Below are 18,729 nucleotides of genomic sequence, written 5' to 3' on the forward strand. Positions count from 1 at the left end.
GAACTTGGTCCAGGCAAAAAGCTTATCTCCCAGCTAAAATCACTCTTCACCTTTAAGTCATGTGAATCAGCAGAATTTTAGACACTTAATCCTATGATAATTAGACCATACTTATTTACTACCTAGGACTTTTATACCTTCAATCATATCCCTGTGTCTTTTCCACATTTAAAAAAGATACCTGGTTCAAAATTACATTAGAATATCACATAGTCTACAATTTGAACTTTAGCAATAACATCTCTATTACATTTTTCTAAAAGGATTATTTGTTCTGGCATGACCAACAGAATTCCCACTGGACAAGGAATGAACTTAAAGTCAATACTGGATTTAAAATTGTTCCTACTTACTACCAATATACCAAAGAGGACAGGGAGTAAAGAAACCTGGATTCAAGTTTAGATGGCTTTTGCGTGTGTCTCAAAAATCCTATTGCCACCTTCTGTAATGTTGATTTAAATCAATGTTAAAACTGTATACAAATTCATCTTCTTTATTCTCCCATCAAAACAAAGGTGGAGATATATGTATGTTGGAAAAAACAACAACCCAGAAATGCCCCAGGATCATGTTATATGAAAACTATATAGGAGTATTTCATTGGTTCTAAGAGAGGTAGAAACAGGGTTAGGATAGCTCTTACAAGTTAGTTTAGGACCACTGCCAAAATACTATCTCCTTTAAGTCACCCAACTAGATAAATATATACCACCACTTAAATAGACAGAATTCTCATTTCCATACATTCTCATTTCTCATACATTTCCATCTCCCCAGTTACATTTTTTAGGGCAGCTACTGAGTGTGGTGGATAAAACCCTATGCCTGGAGTCAAAAAGAGTTTTATTCAAATCTAGCCACAGACAGTTTAGCTGTTTGACCTTGGACAAGTCACTTAAACTGCTTCTGCTTCCTCAACTGTAAAATAAGGATAATAATAGCACCTATCTCCCAGAAGATGTTTTATAAGTGTTCCTTCCCTCCCTTCCTTCTTTCCTACATACACATAAATATTTTGCTGGATAACTCAAAAGAACTTGTAGATAGGCAAAGGGCAATGTGATTCAAAGAAGAGTAAAGAAAGTGAGTGACTGGGCAGTTAGGTCAAGGAAGTCTGTTTAAGTAAAAAGAAAAATGTGGATAGGAAGGAAAAAATATGGATACATAGGCCAATTGGGTCAAAGAAGATGCTAATTTAGTAAGGATCTTATTTTTTGCTAGAAAATCAGCAAATAATTACAAGTGAATAATTTCTTTGAGAATACAATAGATAGCATTTTCACACAATATCAAAGCTAAAATAACTTTTAAGGACCAAAATGTGTTCAAGAATTCAATCCTAATTCAGCATGATTTGACTCCATTGGGGGAGGGTTGATTCTTGTACCAAAATCCATCAATTTAGGAAAGTTGTATTCTTATTAAGAATGGAAAAATATCAGTTTGTGTACTTCTTTCTCATCTCAGTCACTGATTGGTTCAACATTATTTCTTTGCAGCTGATCTTTTCCCTTCTCCTTTTTTTGGCTTGCCTTTTCCACGAAGTTTCTTTAGTCGCCTTTGCTCTTCCTTAAAATCTTGATGTTCATCTCTAAACAGAAAAAGAGAATAATTAGGCAATTAACTCTTATTAAAATGGTAAAGCATATTCAAATAGTAATGTTTTCTTTGGTGATTATTGCAGGGTTCAAATGAGTAAACTTATATAAAGTGATTTGAAAACCTGAAGTGATATTTAAATGCTAGCTCTGATGTTGAGGATAATGGCTATCAATATTTTACTTTTTTCTCGGAGTATGCCCAACTAGGTTTAGGAAAAACATAAAGCAGCCCTTAACTTATGAATAGGTTACATTTCAAAAGTTCATTTTAAAGTTAGTTTTATGAAATCTAGAATGCATATTCCCAGAGAAACAACGGCCTAAATTGTGGCTAAGTTTCTAGGCTGGTTTTTGAGTCTAGTTGAGTCTATGAGATCTAGTTGAGGTACATAATAGTAACATTGGTCAGCAAGTCACCTGTGAACCCTAAAATCCTGTGTAAGGTCAGAAGTCAACCAAAGAAGTGAAGGCAGAATCTAGAGACTCTTTAGAAGGTGAGGAGTTTCTGTTGCAGCATTAGAAGGAAGATTAAACATCAAGAAAATAAGGATGAAAATACATAAGGGATCCAGTAGCTACTACAGCAATTGGGAATCTCTAGGGAATGGATCAGGCAAAAGAGCATATTGCTTTTGTATCTCCAAGACATTAAAAATGTGAACAGAAGAGTTCTAAACCACAAGAATTCTAGGCCACAAAGGAGGATGTGAATAAGTAGGAGAAAGCTCTAGCATCATGGATATCAAGTACTGAGGGTTGCTCATCAGCAGAACTCACTTGTAAATTAAATGTGTGTAAGCTGGGGGCTGCCTGGATTCTAGGAATTCATTTCCTCCTTTTCTGCTATATTCTTTATAGGTAAAGTATTATGTCATTCAACATATACTTTTAAGATTTTTTGACATCTGATTTTGCTAAATGTCTTAAAATTAAAATATTATTAGTAAATAATATTTTAGTAACAATATGACAGAAAGGCAGACATAAACTATTGTCCAACATCTAGGGTCACTAAGATGAGGTGACCTTTCTGCAGTCCACTTCAGAATTCCTGAAAGAGTATGCTAGAGCGAAGGTTATTTCCTTTTCTGTTTCCTAGGTAGCAGTTCTCAAAATAAGCTGCCCACTGAGATGGAATAATTGAATACTGTTGTTTCTCTCTACCTCATGTACTTCTTTATAGTCTGGGTATCTTCCTTTAATCCTTATCTAAAGGCTCTCATTCTAATTTTGATTCTCAAGGCTATAACAACTCCTCCCTCTAGCATCCATGAGGATTAAAATGGATTGGTTTTGCATATTTTAAAATCAGGTTTACCTACAAACATATAAAAGGAAGTTTACAACTTCTTCTTTCTTAAATATTATTAGCTTTGATTTGTAAATATCCTAAATAACTGGGTTTGATTATTTTTTAAAACTTGTGTGAGATTATACCATAATTTGGAATAAAATATAAGAAAATGATTTAGCTTGTTCACGTAGTTCCTAGATTTTAAACCCTTATTTCTTTTGTCCTTGTGGAGAAGATATAAAAAATGCGAAGTTATCCAAGATAATTGTGGTACATAGTGGCACAGATAACTCAAAAATGTATGTGATTTTTGGTATGTATTACTATTACTTTCCCAGCAGATTTGCCTCTTAATTTTGTTAAAATTATGATTAAAATAAGTTTGTAGTTATTAGGCAAAAACCAACTATCAGCAAAAAGAGACATACACAAAGTAAAATGGGTAGTTTACCTCAGGTTAAAAATATTCTGTGGAAAAGCAACATAAAACTAATAGATATGATTATAACTTATATTGGGAACAGTCATTTTGCACTAATAAATCAAGTATCCAGCTATCCTGAGTGCAAATATATTATCTTATTAATTCTGATACATTAGTAGAAATAGCATATTGTTTTTGTATCTCAATGATGTGTCAAATTAAAAAAAGCTAACAAGGTTCTAAAATTAAAGATATTTGATCCCACTTTTTCCCTTGCTCTATTTTCCTTTTCCTATCCGTTATCTTTCTTTATCCCACCCCTGTCCAGTGAATAAATGGGTAAAACAAACTGCTATATGATTCTCTTAAAATTAAATGCATAAGCATTTAAGGCAGCCTACAGCTTTTTAGAACAAAATAATGCATTAAATATGGTACAAAGATAATTAAACTGTCTAAACAGGGTGGGTTGAAATAATGGTGTCAGGGAAAGCACTATCATAAGAATGATGAGTTTACACAAGTAAATAGGCAGATCAGAGCTGAAGAAGGAAATCTGTTGTATTGATACCAGTACCAAGGAATATATTACTATATTACCTTGCATTTGTACTAGTTTTTCTCTGCATCTTTCTGAATTCATTAATGGTATGGATGTCTAACTTTAAGTATACTGCACAATTTTAGTCAATTTTCAGGTTCCTGAAATTCAAATATGTCTTCCAACATGTAGAAAATAGGTTTGATTTTCAGAGTTATATATATATATATACACATGTATATATATGTATGTTATATATATAGTTTTAAGAGCTATAGATCTTTTGAAAGAAGTTTTTTGCTTTCTCTCAATTTTAGCTTTAAATATATAATAAACACAAAGAGAGATGACCTAAAGGATAGAGAGATTGCTGGCATCTTGCCTATATTCTCATCTATCAGAAATTCTCTCACCATCCCCAGTTTCTATTTCTTTATTACCTGTAAAGACCAAAGAAACGGAGTTTCCTCATTAGAGCAAAATAGGTGTTGTGAGGGGGATACCAGTCATAAGTCTCCTTCCTTTTGGCCAAAGGCTGTTCACTAAACAACTTCACTACTTTCATGGATTTGGAATCGGTGGGGACAGCAACTTCTCCAAATATTCGGGCACTCAGGCGAGCCATTCGTATGGCGTATTCTGAAAGGGAGGACATCTCTAGAGATAGCCAGTAAAGGCTATTCCTACACAAATAAAAAGAATGATAAACATATTAGTGTGAAATGTTCTAGGACTGTCCAATAAACATTTAGGAAAAGAAAAATGCAAAAGATGAGTCATGATGAATCATGCGAATTCGCAGAGATTTTATTGTGCTAGGAATTGAGAAGCATTTGTGATCCAATATAACTGATTCCCTTGCACAACACTTTATTTTTATGGTTTGCGTTTTCTGTGTTATGGGACTGATATAATTAAAATGTTATCTGTTACTGCCTTGCTATATACTACCCCCCCCCCCTTTGCAATTAAGTAGGTTGTGCTTAAATAAGCATTTAGCACATTTAAATTATATATATATATATATATATATATATATATATTTTTAAAGTAAGCTTGTTTGGTAAGTAGAATGGGGAAACAGATTACCAGGGTCACAATTAACACTAATGTAACTTCAGAAAACACCAACGTAAGCAATCTGCAAAATAAATATGCTGACTGACATCTAAAGGTTCAATCTTTGCAGAAAAATAATTATACTGTTGTCTTTATTTCAGTCCTTTGAACACTCTCCTTCTCAGAGGATTATAAAAGGCTCTGAGAACTGCTAATGAATTATGAGGTCATTTAGCCTCTAGGTTACAAGACTGAATTTGGCCCAAGTCATTAGGGATTGAAATGAATTTGAGGAAGGGGTTGAAAGATGAGTTAGAGTGGTAGTGGTCCTATAGTTTTTAGTGAACTTGCTCTAAAAGAACATTGAAAAAAACCTCAAACAAAATTTTTGTTTTCTAAACAGTGAATATTCATTCTCTGAACTCTGATGTGACTCATCTTCACTCTCTATATTTTGCTTTTGTCTTGTAATGACTTTTATTATCCTAAAATAGTGCAGCAGGTGGCTCAATAGAGAGAACTCCAGGCCTGGATTTAGGAAGATCTGAGTTCAAATCAGACCTCAGTCAGTTACTAGTTATGTGATCCTGGGTAAGTTACTTAACTCTCTCTGCCTTGGTTTCTTCTTTTTTTCTTTAAAACCCTTACCTTCTGTCTTGGAGTCAATACTGTATATTGGTTCCAAGGCAGAAGAGTGGTAAGGGATAGGCAATGGGGGTCAAGTGACTTGCCCAGGGTCACACAGCTGGGAAGTGTAAGGCCAGATTTGAACCTAGGATGTCCTGTCTCTAGGGCTGGTTCTCAATCCACTGAGCTACCCAGCTGCCCCCTGCCTTGGTTTCTTCATCTGTCAATTGAGCTGGAAAAGGAAATGGTAAACCATTTCAATATTTTTGCCAAGAATGGGATCACGAGGCAGACATAGCTGAACAATGACAATCCTAAAACTGTAACACTTTACATATATGTATAGCCAAGGACCTCAGATTTCAGAAAGAAATTCTTACAACATTCTAATAAATAGATTAAAAAACCCCCAAAACTAAAGTATACGTTTGTAGAAAGGCAAATAAGCAGGATTAACAAGAGTTCCAAGTTATTTGCTACTAGAAGACATTTTATACCAGATCAAAAGCTGGCAAAAGGAGTCAGATATTCTTGATATAAGTAAATCTATATTATGTGAAATTTTAGTAATGAATTGAGAAATATCTACAACATGCTAATTCATCTGTCACATAGTGATATTAATCTGGAATACTTCAAGCCAATGTTTCACTCACTGGTTTGGAGATGGTCCTCTGCCCAACTAAGGATGGATTGTCTTCAAAACAGGAGAGAAAAAGAAATAATGACACTAACCACAAAAAAAAAAACCACCACAAAACCACCCCAGAAAACCAAAGGAAAAAAATACAATAGTCTAATATAATTAGAGCTAGAAAACTTCAAAATCACTTCAGAAAAGTAGGATTAAACGTTTACTGCTTTACCTACTCGAACAGTATAAGAATTTTGAATAAACCACCAGATTTTCAAGTTTGATTAAAACTCACTCTTTGACTTCTCATTTCTAACACTTTGGATTTCAGGCATCTGTGAAACTATCCCGATTTAATAGAGCCATCTCATGGTCAGCATGAGAAATCTGTGTCCCATTGAATCTTTTTATCTCTTTTCTCCTAATTCAGAGATCATATATATAGCTATTTCTCTGTTCTCTTTTTTCACCACTCACAGCTAATTTAATTGTACTGTATGTATTCTTTTTTTATATGTACACACAACCTACTTAATTTCTTCCATTCCCTGCCCTCTTACAACTCTTGTCTCTTTTAAGGGAAGTCTTTCTACTTCTCTGTCCTACTTGAGCCAAAAAGCAACAATTAAGTGTAAAAATAATGCTAGTGGTCATCTTTAGCAAAGAAAAGTCATAACTTTTGCTGATTGTAAGGATTCAGTGCCATCAACTTTTAAAGCTCTTTCAAGGGCCTAGAAATTTCCTACAAAATCTCCCCACATTTCCTTCTAACTTTGCAATACCATTCTCTAATACAAAGGATCAGAGATTTAGAGCCAGAAAGGATAATAGGAGTCCCGAAGTCTTATCCCTCCAATCTTTACAGATTCAGGGACAGTAAGTGATTTGTCCAAGGATGGACAGGTATTAAATGGCAAGCAGAATTCAAAAGCAGGGGCTCTGGCTTCAAATCCAGCATTCTTTCCATTGTACCAATTAACCTGCTTTTCCTCAAGTAGTAGCATTGAAGATAAATTACACTCCCCTCCTCCCCCAAATCTGATATGTTGCTTGATTTGTTGTTAAGTGTTTTCTGTTAATGTTGCAATAGTTTGCTACTTGTTTTTTCATTGAGAACGTACACTTTAGACTGTTATGTATTTAAATAGACTACTCCATGTTTCTAATAAAGTTTCCATGAAAAAAATCTATTTGAGTTCCAAACTACTGACCTTCTGAAGCAAAGCTTCTGTCCTGGACCAGGAAAATGCTTCTATACTATACACATACGTTTGTTCCCCTCCATGGCAAAAATGCAGCACATATTTGCACAGGTACATATGTCCTAAAGACATATACATACACACATCCACCTTCTTCTCTACAGGTATAGTATCTTGAACACAGGGGTTGGAAGATATTCTAAATCTTCCTTTCTTCCTCTAGTCATTCTTTCCTGTAAATTACTGAAATTACTGTCCTCTTCCTCCCTAAGATACTATTTCTTACCCACCCCCTTCCCAAGTATATTGTTATTAACATTATAACCTAAAGAAGAACAAAAAAGCATTTAAGTGAGAGGGTTCAATTAAAAAAATATTTATTTAGTGGTTACAAAGTGCAAAAAGCACATTCTGTACCTGCAAGGAGCTTATGTCGTACCTGGGGAACACAAAATAGCCTTCAGTTTCTATATTCAACAAACGAGGGGGTTAAACTGATTGTCCTCTGAGGTTCCTGTTAGCTCCATCTGTAGCCTCACGTATACAGCCCTGGGACATTATGCATTATTATAAAGGTAATCTGAGGAGGGAGTTCAGGGAAAGCTGAGATGGAGGTGGCAGGTGAGCTAAAGGAAGATAAGGATTCTTAAAGCAGAAAAGAAAAGGGTTGGGCACTCAAAGCCCAAGTGTTCAAACAAGCTATTTAATAAGAATATATTAAAAAACCTGCAGGTAAAAGTATCTTAGGGAGGTAACAGTAGGCAAACAGGATCCCTGGGTCTAAGGGGCTCCCCACTGAAGTTATAAAAACCATTTTTATAGCCTTCCTGCCTACACAGTCTGTGTCCCAGAGTAATCTCCTTAGGAGCAAAGTTAACCCAAACTTCCCCAGCTGAACACTATAGCGTGTTCCCACAAGTCCCAGTTGGGGTTCTGGGAGTGTGTTTGGGAGGGTGATAATGAGAATGAGGGAGCTTAACTTTTAATTCCACCAATATCCTCCTGACTGATAACTGAGTACATGCCTACATGCATGTGAGGCAGAAAAGTAAGACATGAATTTGTTGCCAAGGAGCACTAGTGGTCTCATTTGGTTGGCAGATAAGGTAATGAGTAATGTGTATGAGTAATGTGAAACAAGACTGGAAATATAAATGTCAGTCAGCCTGTGGAAGGCCTTAGGCTAAAGAATTTGTATTTTTGTTCTATAGAAAAAAAAAGGAACTACAAAAGGCTTTTGAGTAGGGAGGTGACATGATTAGAGCTAGGTTTATAAAAGAATAAGTTATTTGCATGCAACTTTAGGAATATAATATCTGTGACACAACTCACTAGTGATGAGACTATAAGTTTCCCTCTTCAAAGAATATATCTGTATTACAAAAATTAAAATTAGAAATAAAGGTTAATAAGAGAAACAGGGAAAAATATGGCTTTTTTTTAAACCTGAGTTCCTCAAGAGTAGAAAAAAAGAATTATTTCTAAAACACAAAGAAATGAAAGGTGGTCCTGTCAGTCACCTGACAAGGGAGTTTTTCTTCTTTGTTTTTAAACCCTTATCTTCTGGTTTAGAATCAATACTAAGTATTGGTTCAAAGGCAGAAGAGTGGTAAGGACTAGCCAAAAGGGCTTAAATGACTTATCCAGAGTCACATGGATAGGAAGTATCAGAGGCCACATTTGAATCCAGGACCTCTCATCTCTAGGACTGGCTCTCAATCTGGCTCTCCCACCTGACTACCTCTCACAAGAATTTTTCAAAAAAGGGTTTCCAGAAATGTCTCCACTGAAAAGTCACAGAACACCTTTTCTCAAATGCTGATTTTAAAACCTCATTCTCTTCATGAATATTAGTGCTTAAAGCCATCAACTTGTCACCTTTCAATAGCTTTAAAGTAATGTAAAACACAAAATCTTAGGCCTTTTCAAGAACATAGAAAAGCTGTTTTCCATCACATGATTTCATCAATATGGATGCCAAATGGTACAGTGCTAACAAAAGTCAACTCTTTTCTCTAAAAAAAAGAAAGAAAGAAAGAAAATTGTCCTAGCAGCAGAAAATGATCACACAGAAAATGCACAGGTTTGACAATATTACTTCCCTGTTCAAGAAGAGTCAGTGGCTCACTTCTGCTTCTAGGTTCTCATATAAATTTGTTTGGTGTTTAAAACTCATTTATTACCCATTACTTTCCTTCCTGTCTCCAGGAGGGATGCCTTGTTTCTCACATATCAGAGCCTATCTCTATGCCCTTGCACAGACTGTCTGCTTGGAATATATCCTGTCACCTCTGAGGCTTAGAATTCCTAGTTTTCTCATACATGAAACTTTTCCTGACTTCCTCCAGTTGCTAGTGGCTCTCCCTTTATCACTAACTCACAAATTACCTTATATTTGTGTGGTGTGTATTTTATAGTTACTTTTATGTATACAGGTTGTTTCTTCCATCCAATGTAAGCAAGCTCCTCCAGGACAGGGCCTATTCCATTTTTGTCTCTATCTCCAGAATCTGGCACTTATGGACTGATTCAATGAAAAGGGAATTAAAGACAAGAGGAAAGAAGGGGAAAAGAGCAGTCAAGGGAGTGTGGCTCATTGGCTAAAATCATCTAGTTGTCTCCTTTTAAGCTCTGCTTCTATTATGTGATGATCACAATGCCTAAATGAAGAGATTCTTATTTTATAACAGAGAACAAAAAGGGCAGATTTTGAAAAAATCCTAAGGAAATATTTCAAAAGTACTCAAAAATACAGTGCCAGGTTCCTGTATAAAGCAAGACAAACACTATTTCAAGATGATATTCTCTAAAGAAAACCATGCTATAATTATATTTTTTGTTAAGCCTAATAAGGACAGGTGTACAGAGGCAATTAACAAAAATTACAGACTACGCTGCAAGAGACAGAAAAAAATAGTCTAAAGAGAATTCTTTCTTTTTATGACTGATGATTAACCAATTTTACTAAGTAATAGAAAAACCAAGGACATTGATTATTTCAATTCCATGCCTGTTTCTTTATTTTTAAATAGGGACAACTCCAAAATATTTGCTCCCAAATTATTCAGTATGTGGAGCAGCATTGCAGACAACCTTGAAATTGTAGCCCAATTTTTCTTGCCTTCAGTTTCTTCCTTCTATAATCCAGTCTCCTACACTGATGACAATAAAACAGATCATGACCATCAGAAATCTTCAAGAGCTATCTTTTATTTCTTAGATAAAAATACAAATTTCTTAGCTTGGCATTTAAATCCCTCCATAATCTGACTCACCTACCATTCTAATCTAATTTCATATTACTCTCCTTCAAGGACTGTTTCAGTCCAAGCATGTTAGCTTGCTGTTGGTTTGTTAGCTATTCCCCACATAAATCATTCCATCTCCAATTTCCTGTCTGACTTTTTGTAAGAGGCTGCTGCCCACATTTGTAATGCAGTCCCTTCTCATTTCTACCTGGGAGAATATCTAACTTTTTATAAGGACAATTTAGTTATCACCTCCTACCCAAGGCTCTTCCTAATTCTCCTCTCATTCCTAGTTATTAATGCTCTCTCCCTTCTGAAATCACTTTGTATTACACACTTGTACCTATTGTGTACATGTTTTCCATCACCAATGGAATGTAAATTATTTGATGGCTGAGGCTACAATATATTTTTTTGACTTTGTATTCCCAATGTCTAATATAATGCCTTGTACATAAGTGGTGCTCAACAAATATATGTGGTTTCAAATTATATTTTAATTTTGTATTGCTTTATATGGCAGCTTAGCATAACAGTTAGCTACCCTTGGAGCCAGGATGACCTGGATTCAATTCTGGCCTTTCTCACCTACTGGTTGTGTGATCCTGACCAAGTGGTCCAAGCAACTATCTGAGTTTTAATTTGGAAAGATGGTGCCCACCTGCTTTACAGGAGTTGCTCAGTAGGAACTTCTTACACTGTACAAAAAATCAAAGGCCAAGTCCTTATGCCTTTATGTATATACATTAAAAGGAAAACAAACAAACACACCTTACCTTCTGTCTTAGAATCCAGATTGGTAAGGGCTAGCAATTGGGGTTAAGTGATTTATCTAGGCTAGGAAGTGCCTGAAGTCACCTTTGAACCCAGGACATTCAATCTCCAGGACTGGCTCTCTATCCACTCAAGTCACTTAACTGCCCCATGTACATGCTTTCTTAAGATTTAACTTTCCAATTGTTTTGCTCAAGGTAAAGGCAAAATTAAATTTTCCATTGCCCAACTAATTATGTCCAGAAAAATAACTGTACTTGTTACCTCATTTGATACCTATAACAACCCTGAAAATAGGTGCTATTATTCTCCCCATTTTACAGATAAGAAAACTGAGGCAGAGAGGTTAAAAGACTTGTCCAAAATCATATGGCTAGTCATTTCTGAGGCTACGTTTTAATTCAGGTCTTCCAGATTCCAGGCCAACAAGCAAACTGGCTGTGTAGCAAGCAGAAACTGATAGCCTGAGATTTTTAATTGCTGTGTATACCTCCTGGCCTAAACATTCTTTTTAGTTTGTATTTGAGCCTCTAGGGCTCAAGCACCATCCCAGGCACGTAGTATGTCCTCAGCACACCTTATCAGAATAAATTTGATAGTTTCTGAATAAATGAATTGGATGACTACGTGACAAATTTTACCAGCTGTAACGTGAAAACTTTTTAATTTGTATTTTTTATGAGTGCCTTCTCAAGTATTAAGACTGCTATCCTAATGCCTGGTGTTAGGCCCTTTGCTCTTAACAAGTTTGTTGAGGGTGGGAGTCAATTATTATTCCCATTTTGCACATAAGGAAAGAAGTTCAGAGAGTCAAATAGAGTCAGAGAGCCTTCTTGCCCAAGCATCCAGACCCTGGATTCGAACCCAGCTCTTTCCTGGCTCCCACCCACCAACCTCAAGCTGCCTCCCAGGGACACGAAGACTTCTTTATGGTCCCCTGATTGAGACTCTGGAGGAGCTTACTCTTGTTTTAATCCGGGAGCCCCTCAGGTGCGTAGAAGTTTTTCTCGCCTTGACTCTACACTTAGGCTCGAAGCCGGGTCTCAGTTTACAATCCTCCCCGAACCCGCGAGATCCCCAATTTCAAGCAGACCCCAGTAATACTAGGACGCCAGAAATCACTAACCGATTTAACAGGTCCGGACCTTCCTCATCTATACGTCACGTCCTCCGGAAGTCCCGCTCCCACATCTCTCCTCCTACTCCCGCTGTCTAGGGATACGCGTCCAGCCCCGGGGGGCGACCCCAGTCAGGCTCTCTGCGCAAGCGCGTGAAGAGGAGTGGAGAAGCGGAAGAGACCGAAGCCGGTGTGCTAGAAGGGACGTTGGCCAAAAAAAAAAAAAAAAAAAAAGGCGTTCTGTGGAGCCTGGAGGTCCTGGAGGACAGGACTTAGCGCCTGCGCGATAAAAATGGATCATAGGTTTTCGAGCTCCCTGCTCTAGTGCACTCTGGCTGGGCATCCTAGGGTGGCGGGGTGTGTGGGGCTAATTCCATAGCAATATCACCCTCCTTATCTCCCATTCAACCCCTTATTTCCATCACCACCAGCAGCAGAGCATCCCATCATCATCTGTGAGAAAGCAGACGTAGCGCTTTAATATTCGCAAAGCGTTTTGTGTTCATTTGACCCTGCCAGAAGCCTTGCGAAGTAAGCACCATGGGTCATCTGAAGTTATTAATCATTTTAACAATAAGGGAAACCGAGGCACGAAGCTCTCCTCCCTGTTCCCTCAGGTCTTTCCTCTGCCCTCTTCCTGCCCTTCAGCTTCCCCTAACCCCTCCTTTCCTTTCCAAATCCCCAAACCCAGCCAAGCTCCCGCGGGCATTCTTCAGCAGCATCAGCAACAGTACAGACCGCATCGCACCAGTCATCTAAAGTGCTTATTAAAGGCTTACTTTACAGCGAGTTTGGGTTCCTCCCCTTCCCCCTCCCGCCTTTCTGGCCCCAGCAACATCAGTCAGCAGTCATTGGCTTGGGAACAGCGTGGGAGCCAATGAAATTGGTGCCTTGGAGATTCCATCACCGACTGGAAATGTGGACTTTAGAGATGGACAAATGAGCCCAAGAGAGAAGTGTAATATTGATTAGCAGTTTGTGGTCACTGGTTACAGACCCATTCCAAGCCCTCACTTTCTCTCATCCATCAGGAATAGTGGAAAGGGCAGTGGATTTGACGTCTGAAGCTTTGACTTTTGAGCTTTTCTGGTACTAAGCTTATATTATTTGGGTGACCTTGGGAAAATCACCACCTCTTTGGGCTTCAGTTTTCTCATCTAGAAAATAAAGAGGTCACTGCCCTTTGGAAGTGACTGATAGGGAAGTTGTTTTGCTTGATTATGCTTTTGTCACAAGGATTTTGTTTTTAATTTTATTTTTTAATGGGGAGAAGAGAAAATCGATTTTTGATAATAAAAATACTAAGGGATAGGAGTAGACAATCTGTAAGGTCTTTTTCAGCTCTGAATCTCATTCTTTTTTCTTTTTCTCTTTTTTAGCCCCTTACTTTCCATCTTAGTAACAACTCTAAGACCAGAGGGCAAGGGCTAGGCAAAAAGACTTAAGTGACTTGTCAGGAATCACACATCTAGGAAGTGTCTGAGGTCAGACCCTCCCCAATGCCCATCCTCAAACTCCAACCATGTCATCACACTGTCTTCCAATTTTCTTAATTATTTTTTCTTAACTACAGGTTCCTTCTCTTCATCTATTTGTTCTCTTTCCTATTTTATGATTATTTTGTTTCAGTGAAGTGATAGGTGATGATGGCCTGACATCAATATTATCCCTACATTTTTCTTTATGTATAATACTTTCTATAACTTACCACAATATTCAGGGAACTTGATAAACATGATGCCATTTAAATGAGGAAATTGAGGTTGAGGGAGGTTCAGTTACTTGTTTGTAAATCACAGTATATTAGTGGTAGATCTAGCACTAATAATAATAGCTAGCATTTATATAATACAACATACAAAAACTGAGACATACATAAAATTAAGTAACTTGTCTAGCATTACAAAACAAGTTATCTGCCTAGGGCCAGATTTCAACTCTGTCCAGACTCCAAATCCACCTAAACTGTTTTATAACAGGATTGTAATTTTAATTTCTTTAGTCCTTGAGTCAATTCAGGGCCAAAAATGTTAATCTCTTCCTTAAAATTTTAGAGTACCTTACCCTGAACTTTTCTCTGAGATTTTAAAATACCTTTATGGTTACTTGAATACATTTTATGTATTCATGTATGTATGAATACAATGCTAATCATAGCTATGTCTAACAATGATAAATCATATTTATAGTTTTAGTGCTCCTATTCTTCATTGGAATGACTCCTTTTTATGTCTTTACAATTTCATTAAATTTTCCAATAAAATTTTAGGTCATGGGAACATACCAATGAATACCTTTGAAATTCTCTTATTGTCAATAGCACACAAATTTGAATACACAATACTCTGTTTTCAGTCTTTGAGTTAAAAAAAAACAACCAAAAGCCAAAGTTAACAAATCTGAGCAAGATTTATGCATGCTTTCTAGACTGAAGGGTTGAAATAAGGGCAGTATTAGTCAAAGTATATAGTGTTCTACAATTTTTAAGATGCCTTACCGATTTTAATGGCTAAATAATAAAAAATTATAAAGAAAAAGTTTGGCACCACAGAAAAGATAATTGAAAGAATATTTATTCTAAGACTTTTGTATTCTAAGACTTTTGTGAGGTGGGGTTGAGAAGGGTCTACAAGTTTGAAACATTGCGTATAGTGTCAGATTTTTTTCAACAGATCAGTTTTGCTAATTTCTCCTTTAACCCTTCTCTTCCCTTTTTCTTTCTTTTTAAAAAGAATTCTTTGTTATAAGAGATGGCTCCCTAGGAGAGGGGAGAAGAAAGGGTAAAGGAGAAAATCTAGATGATGTCAAAACAAAAGCTATGAATAAAATCCCTTCCTAATTTCCCTATTTCTATGGAGTGTTATCCTCAACTCTTTCTTCTGTTTTATCCTTTATGTCTTTTCAACATTTCTTGTTTATTCTTCAGTCTCTCCTTTCATACTGTCATCTCTCTGCTGTAGGCCTTCATCACCTCATGCCCTAGCTATCAAAATATCTATCTGGTTGGTCTCCTTGAGTTCAGTTCACTCTCTACTTGGGTGTCAACTTGATCTTCCTAAAATATAGTCACATCTCTATTCAGTTAACTCCAGTGGCTCCCTATTACTTCCTAGATCAAATCTTCTGTTTGACTTTTAAAGACTTATAATCTAGCCTTTCTCTTTCTAGCCTCTTTCTACTTTATCTGCTCTGTGTACTCTACCATCTGGTGACACAGGCCTCCTTGCTGTTTCTCAAACAAGATGATCCATTTCCCAACTGGGAATTTTCACTGACCATCTCCCATATAAGGAATGCTTTCCATCTGCCCCCAGTTAGATTGTAAACTCCTTGAGGGCAGGAACTGTTTTTGGCTTCTTTTTATAACCTCAGCACTTAGCTCAGTGCCTAGCATATAGTAGTTGCTTAATAAATGATTGTTGGCTTGACTTTATTCACTACATGTATGACCTTACATTATGTAAATTACTTAATCTTTCCCAGGCCTTAACTTATCTGTAAGGTGAGGAGGTTGAGTTAAATAGCATTTTAGGGCCCTTCCAGCTCTGTCTGTGATCCTATATAGCAAGGGATGCATTAGAGTCATGAGCCCCAACTGCTCTGAGTCCAGATTCAAGATATTTTCCTTTATTTCCAGTCATTCCCAAATGTTCTCTTTTTAGATCCAGCTTTAATAAATAATTTATTTTCATATATCAAAACAAACAAAATTGCTTGATTCATTTAAGAAAACATGGTAATTTCAAACATCAGACACAGGGAGCAAAAAATCTATTACACAGATAGCTGAAAATTTGCTGAAAATTACATCACCTCACCACATCAAAGTTTTGGTCCTTTTCTATTCAGGGTAGGGTCCAATCTCTTTGCTCACAGCTCTTTGCTGAGTTGATGGAAAGGAAATCAGAAGATTTGTTGTTTTCATTTAGCTTTTGTTTTCCAGTACAGCAGGAAAGATAACCCAGTCATTTATGGATGAGTGGTATCACAGGCTTTTGTAGATCATAGCTACTGGATGAACAGAGCCTCAGTCTATCCTTTCTACTTCTTCCTCCTTGGCTCTGGGATGACAAGAAAACAAGACAAAATTTACAATATAATTGCATGTGGACATTAATTTCTCCACCACCTTTCACTCCTTTACTGCTTCAGAATGAATAACACAAGTTGTAGTTGGTTGTAGTGCTAGTGTAAATATGTGGTGGCATTGACCCTATATCTGAAATCCCAGTAATATAAGTCATTAGGGAAACATTCAGAGACTTTAGCAGTCAGATACTTCTCTAGAGCTGCATATCTATCTATCTATCTATCTATCTATCTATCTATCTATCTATCTATCTATCTATCTGTAACAGTTAAAATTTAGGGAGACTGAGGCAGGTAGAAATTAGTTTCTCTCTGCAAGGAGTATTATATTTTTAGAGGTTTATTAAGGATTAAGGATTAAAGAATATACAAGTAAGAAACATGTGCCTAGGCCAGAGGCCTAGACAAAATAACCTCACATCATGGAAGAGAAGCCTCTGCTCCAAAACGGAAGTCCAAAAAGAGAGAGACCCAAAAACCTTTGCTACCAGCTTAAATCCTTTCTCGATTTCGCCCACCTCAGAATTGCATGAGATTACAAAGCATTCTGGGGAAGTGGAGCAAGGGCTTGTGGGGATTGAAGTCCAGAGTTCAAATCTCAATTTTACATTTCCCCGTTTGATCTTCTGGGAAGAAGTCCTTCCCCAAAGGATCATAAAAACATAATCAATTTAAAGATTACAATAATCTGAGGATAAGAGAAAAAAAAGAGAACAAAATCAATAATTACTGGACGCATTGACAGAAAGCCAGTTAGGGGGCAGTCCCCTTTGGCATGAAAGTATACATACAAATAAATGTTCAATTAACCACACCCAAAGTTCAATTTTGTGCAACTTGTGGTCTGGAGGCTTCTTCATGGTAGCTTCTCCAACAGTTCGGTTCTGGATTCAGAGAGGGAGCATCTTCTTTACCTAAAATTCTTCTCAAAAGGAATTTAAACTTTGCAATTTAAATAATGATATTTTTACATTCCCCCCGTTAAGAGGGTGATTGACCAAAAAAAAAAGGGATCACTTAGGGATGCATGGCTGAAGTATGAGGTATATGAATCAATTGGTAAGAGATATTAAAAAGATATCAGAAAAATCCAAAAGAAAAGAAAAATTTCTGGATGAAAATATAGACTATCAAAGTCTTAGGTGAAAAAATTCTAAGTAAAAGAAAAATAAATCTATAACTGGTCCTTGAATCAGGGCCCAATCAAAATGAGCTAAGCAATGATGCATTTACCCAGTCAGTAGCCAGGACTACAGAAAGGTACCACACTATGAAAGGCAGAAAAGGGACCAGATTATAGGAGGCAAGGTGTCGGGGATACTCGTCTGTGAGTATGTTCTGAGTGAGTGTGGACACAAAGCATTCTGGGGAAGTGGAGCAAGGGCTTGTGGGGATTGAAGTCCAGAGTTCAAATCTCAATTTTACATATCTATCTATCTATCTATCTATCTATCTATCTATCTATCTATCTGTCTGTCTTCTGATTAAGATTGACAGAATTGATAACTTTTTTTTTAACCCTTACCTTCCATCTTGGAATCAATACTGTGTATTGGCTCCAAGGCAGAAGAGTGGTAAGGGCTAGGCAATGGGAGAAAAGTGACTTGCCCAGGGTCACACAGCTGGGAAGTGTCTGAGGTCACATTTGAACCCAGGACCTCCCATTTCTAGGTCTGACTCTCAATCCACTGAGCCACCCAGTTGATCCCCAGAATTGGTAACTTTTTGAAGGTATCTTCTTATATAAAGCATAAACATCCCCATTTATACCATATTGTGGACTTTTGATTTTGTCTTCTGATAGGGTATGAAGATTTTCCTTGTCCTGGTTACTTACTGTCCCATTGACACCACATTGAGGATAATTGTTTGAGTTATGGATGGTGTTTATCTGGGTTGTACCTTGGACTTGGCTTTTAAATGAAAGCAGATACATGGGGAAAGAATAGAGAGATCCAGAGCTGAGAGGCATACAGAAGAGAAGAACTACAGATATTCAGACTCAGTTCTATGGATAGAAATCTGGGCATCTGTAAGACACCTCCAGGGCATCATTTGGGTACAGAAATAGCAGTGGTAAAACAACAGAAGAATTCCTGGACAAGCAGAGGAATTC

The 18,729-nt window shown here is 36.9% G+C and overlaps 1 protein-coding gene across 3 annotated transcripts; it reads right to left on the reverse strand.

The window, feature by feature from the left end:
- Positions 1-480: 480 nt before the first annotated feature.
- MRPS33 (mitochondrial ribosomal protein S33) lies at positions 481-12,685 on the reverse strand. 3 transcript variants are annotated; one of them, XM_056799805.1, is made up of 4 exons: positions 12,534-12,659; positions 6,206-6,246; positions 4,304-4,546; positions 481-1,594 (listed from the first exon to the last, which is right to left on the reverse strand). In XM_056799805.1, the coding sequence occupies exons 3-4, from the start codon at positions 4,516-4,518 to the stop codon at positions 1,489-1,491; spliced, it is 321 nt and encodes a 106-aa protein (XP_056655783.1). In that variant the 5' UTR covers positions 4,519-4,546; positions 6,206-6,246; positions 12,534-12,659; the 3' UTR covers positions 481-1,488. The 3 variants fall into 3 exon arrangements, with proteins under 3 accessions (XP_056655783.1, XP_007504493.1, XP_001375478.2); XM_007504431.3 differs by lacking the exon at positions 6,206-6,246 and having other exon boundaries at positions 12,534-12,685; XM_001375441.5 differs by lacking the exon at positions 6,206-6,246 and having other exon boundaries at positions 12,371-12,659.
- Between the last annotated feature and the right edge of the window lie 6,044 nt (positions 12,686-18,729).

This window comes from Monodelphis domestica, chromosome 5 (assembly GCF_027887165.1).
Source record: "Monodelphis domestica isolate mMonDom1 chromosome 5, mMonDom1.pri, whole genome shotgun sequence".
Taxonomy (NCBI): domain Eukaryota; kingdom Metazoa; phylum Chordata; class Mammalia; order Didelphimorphia; family Didelphidae; genus Monodelphis; species Monodelphis domestica.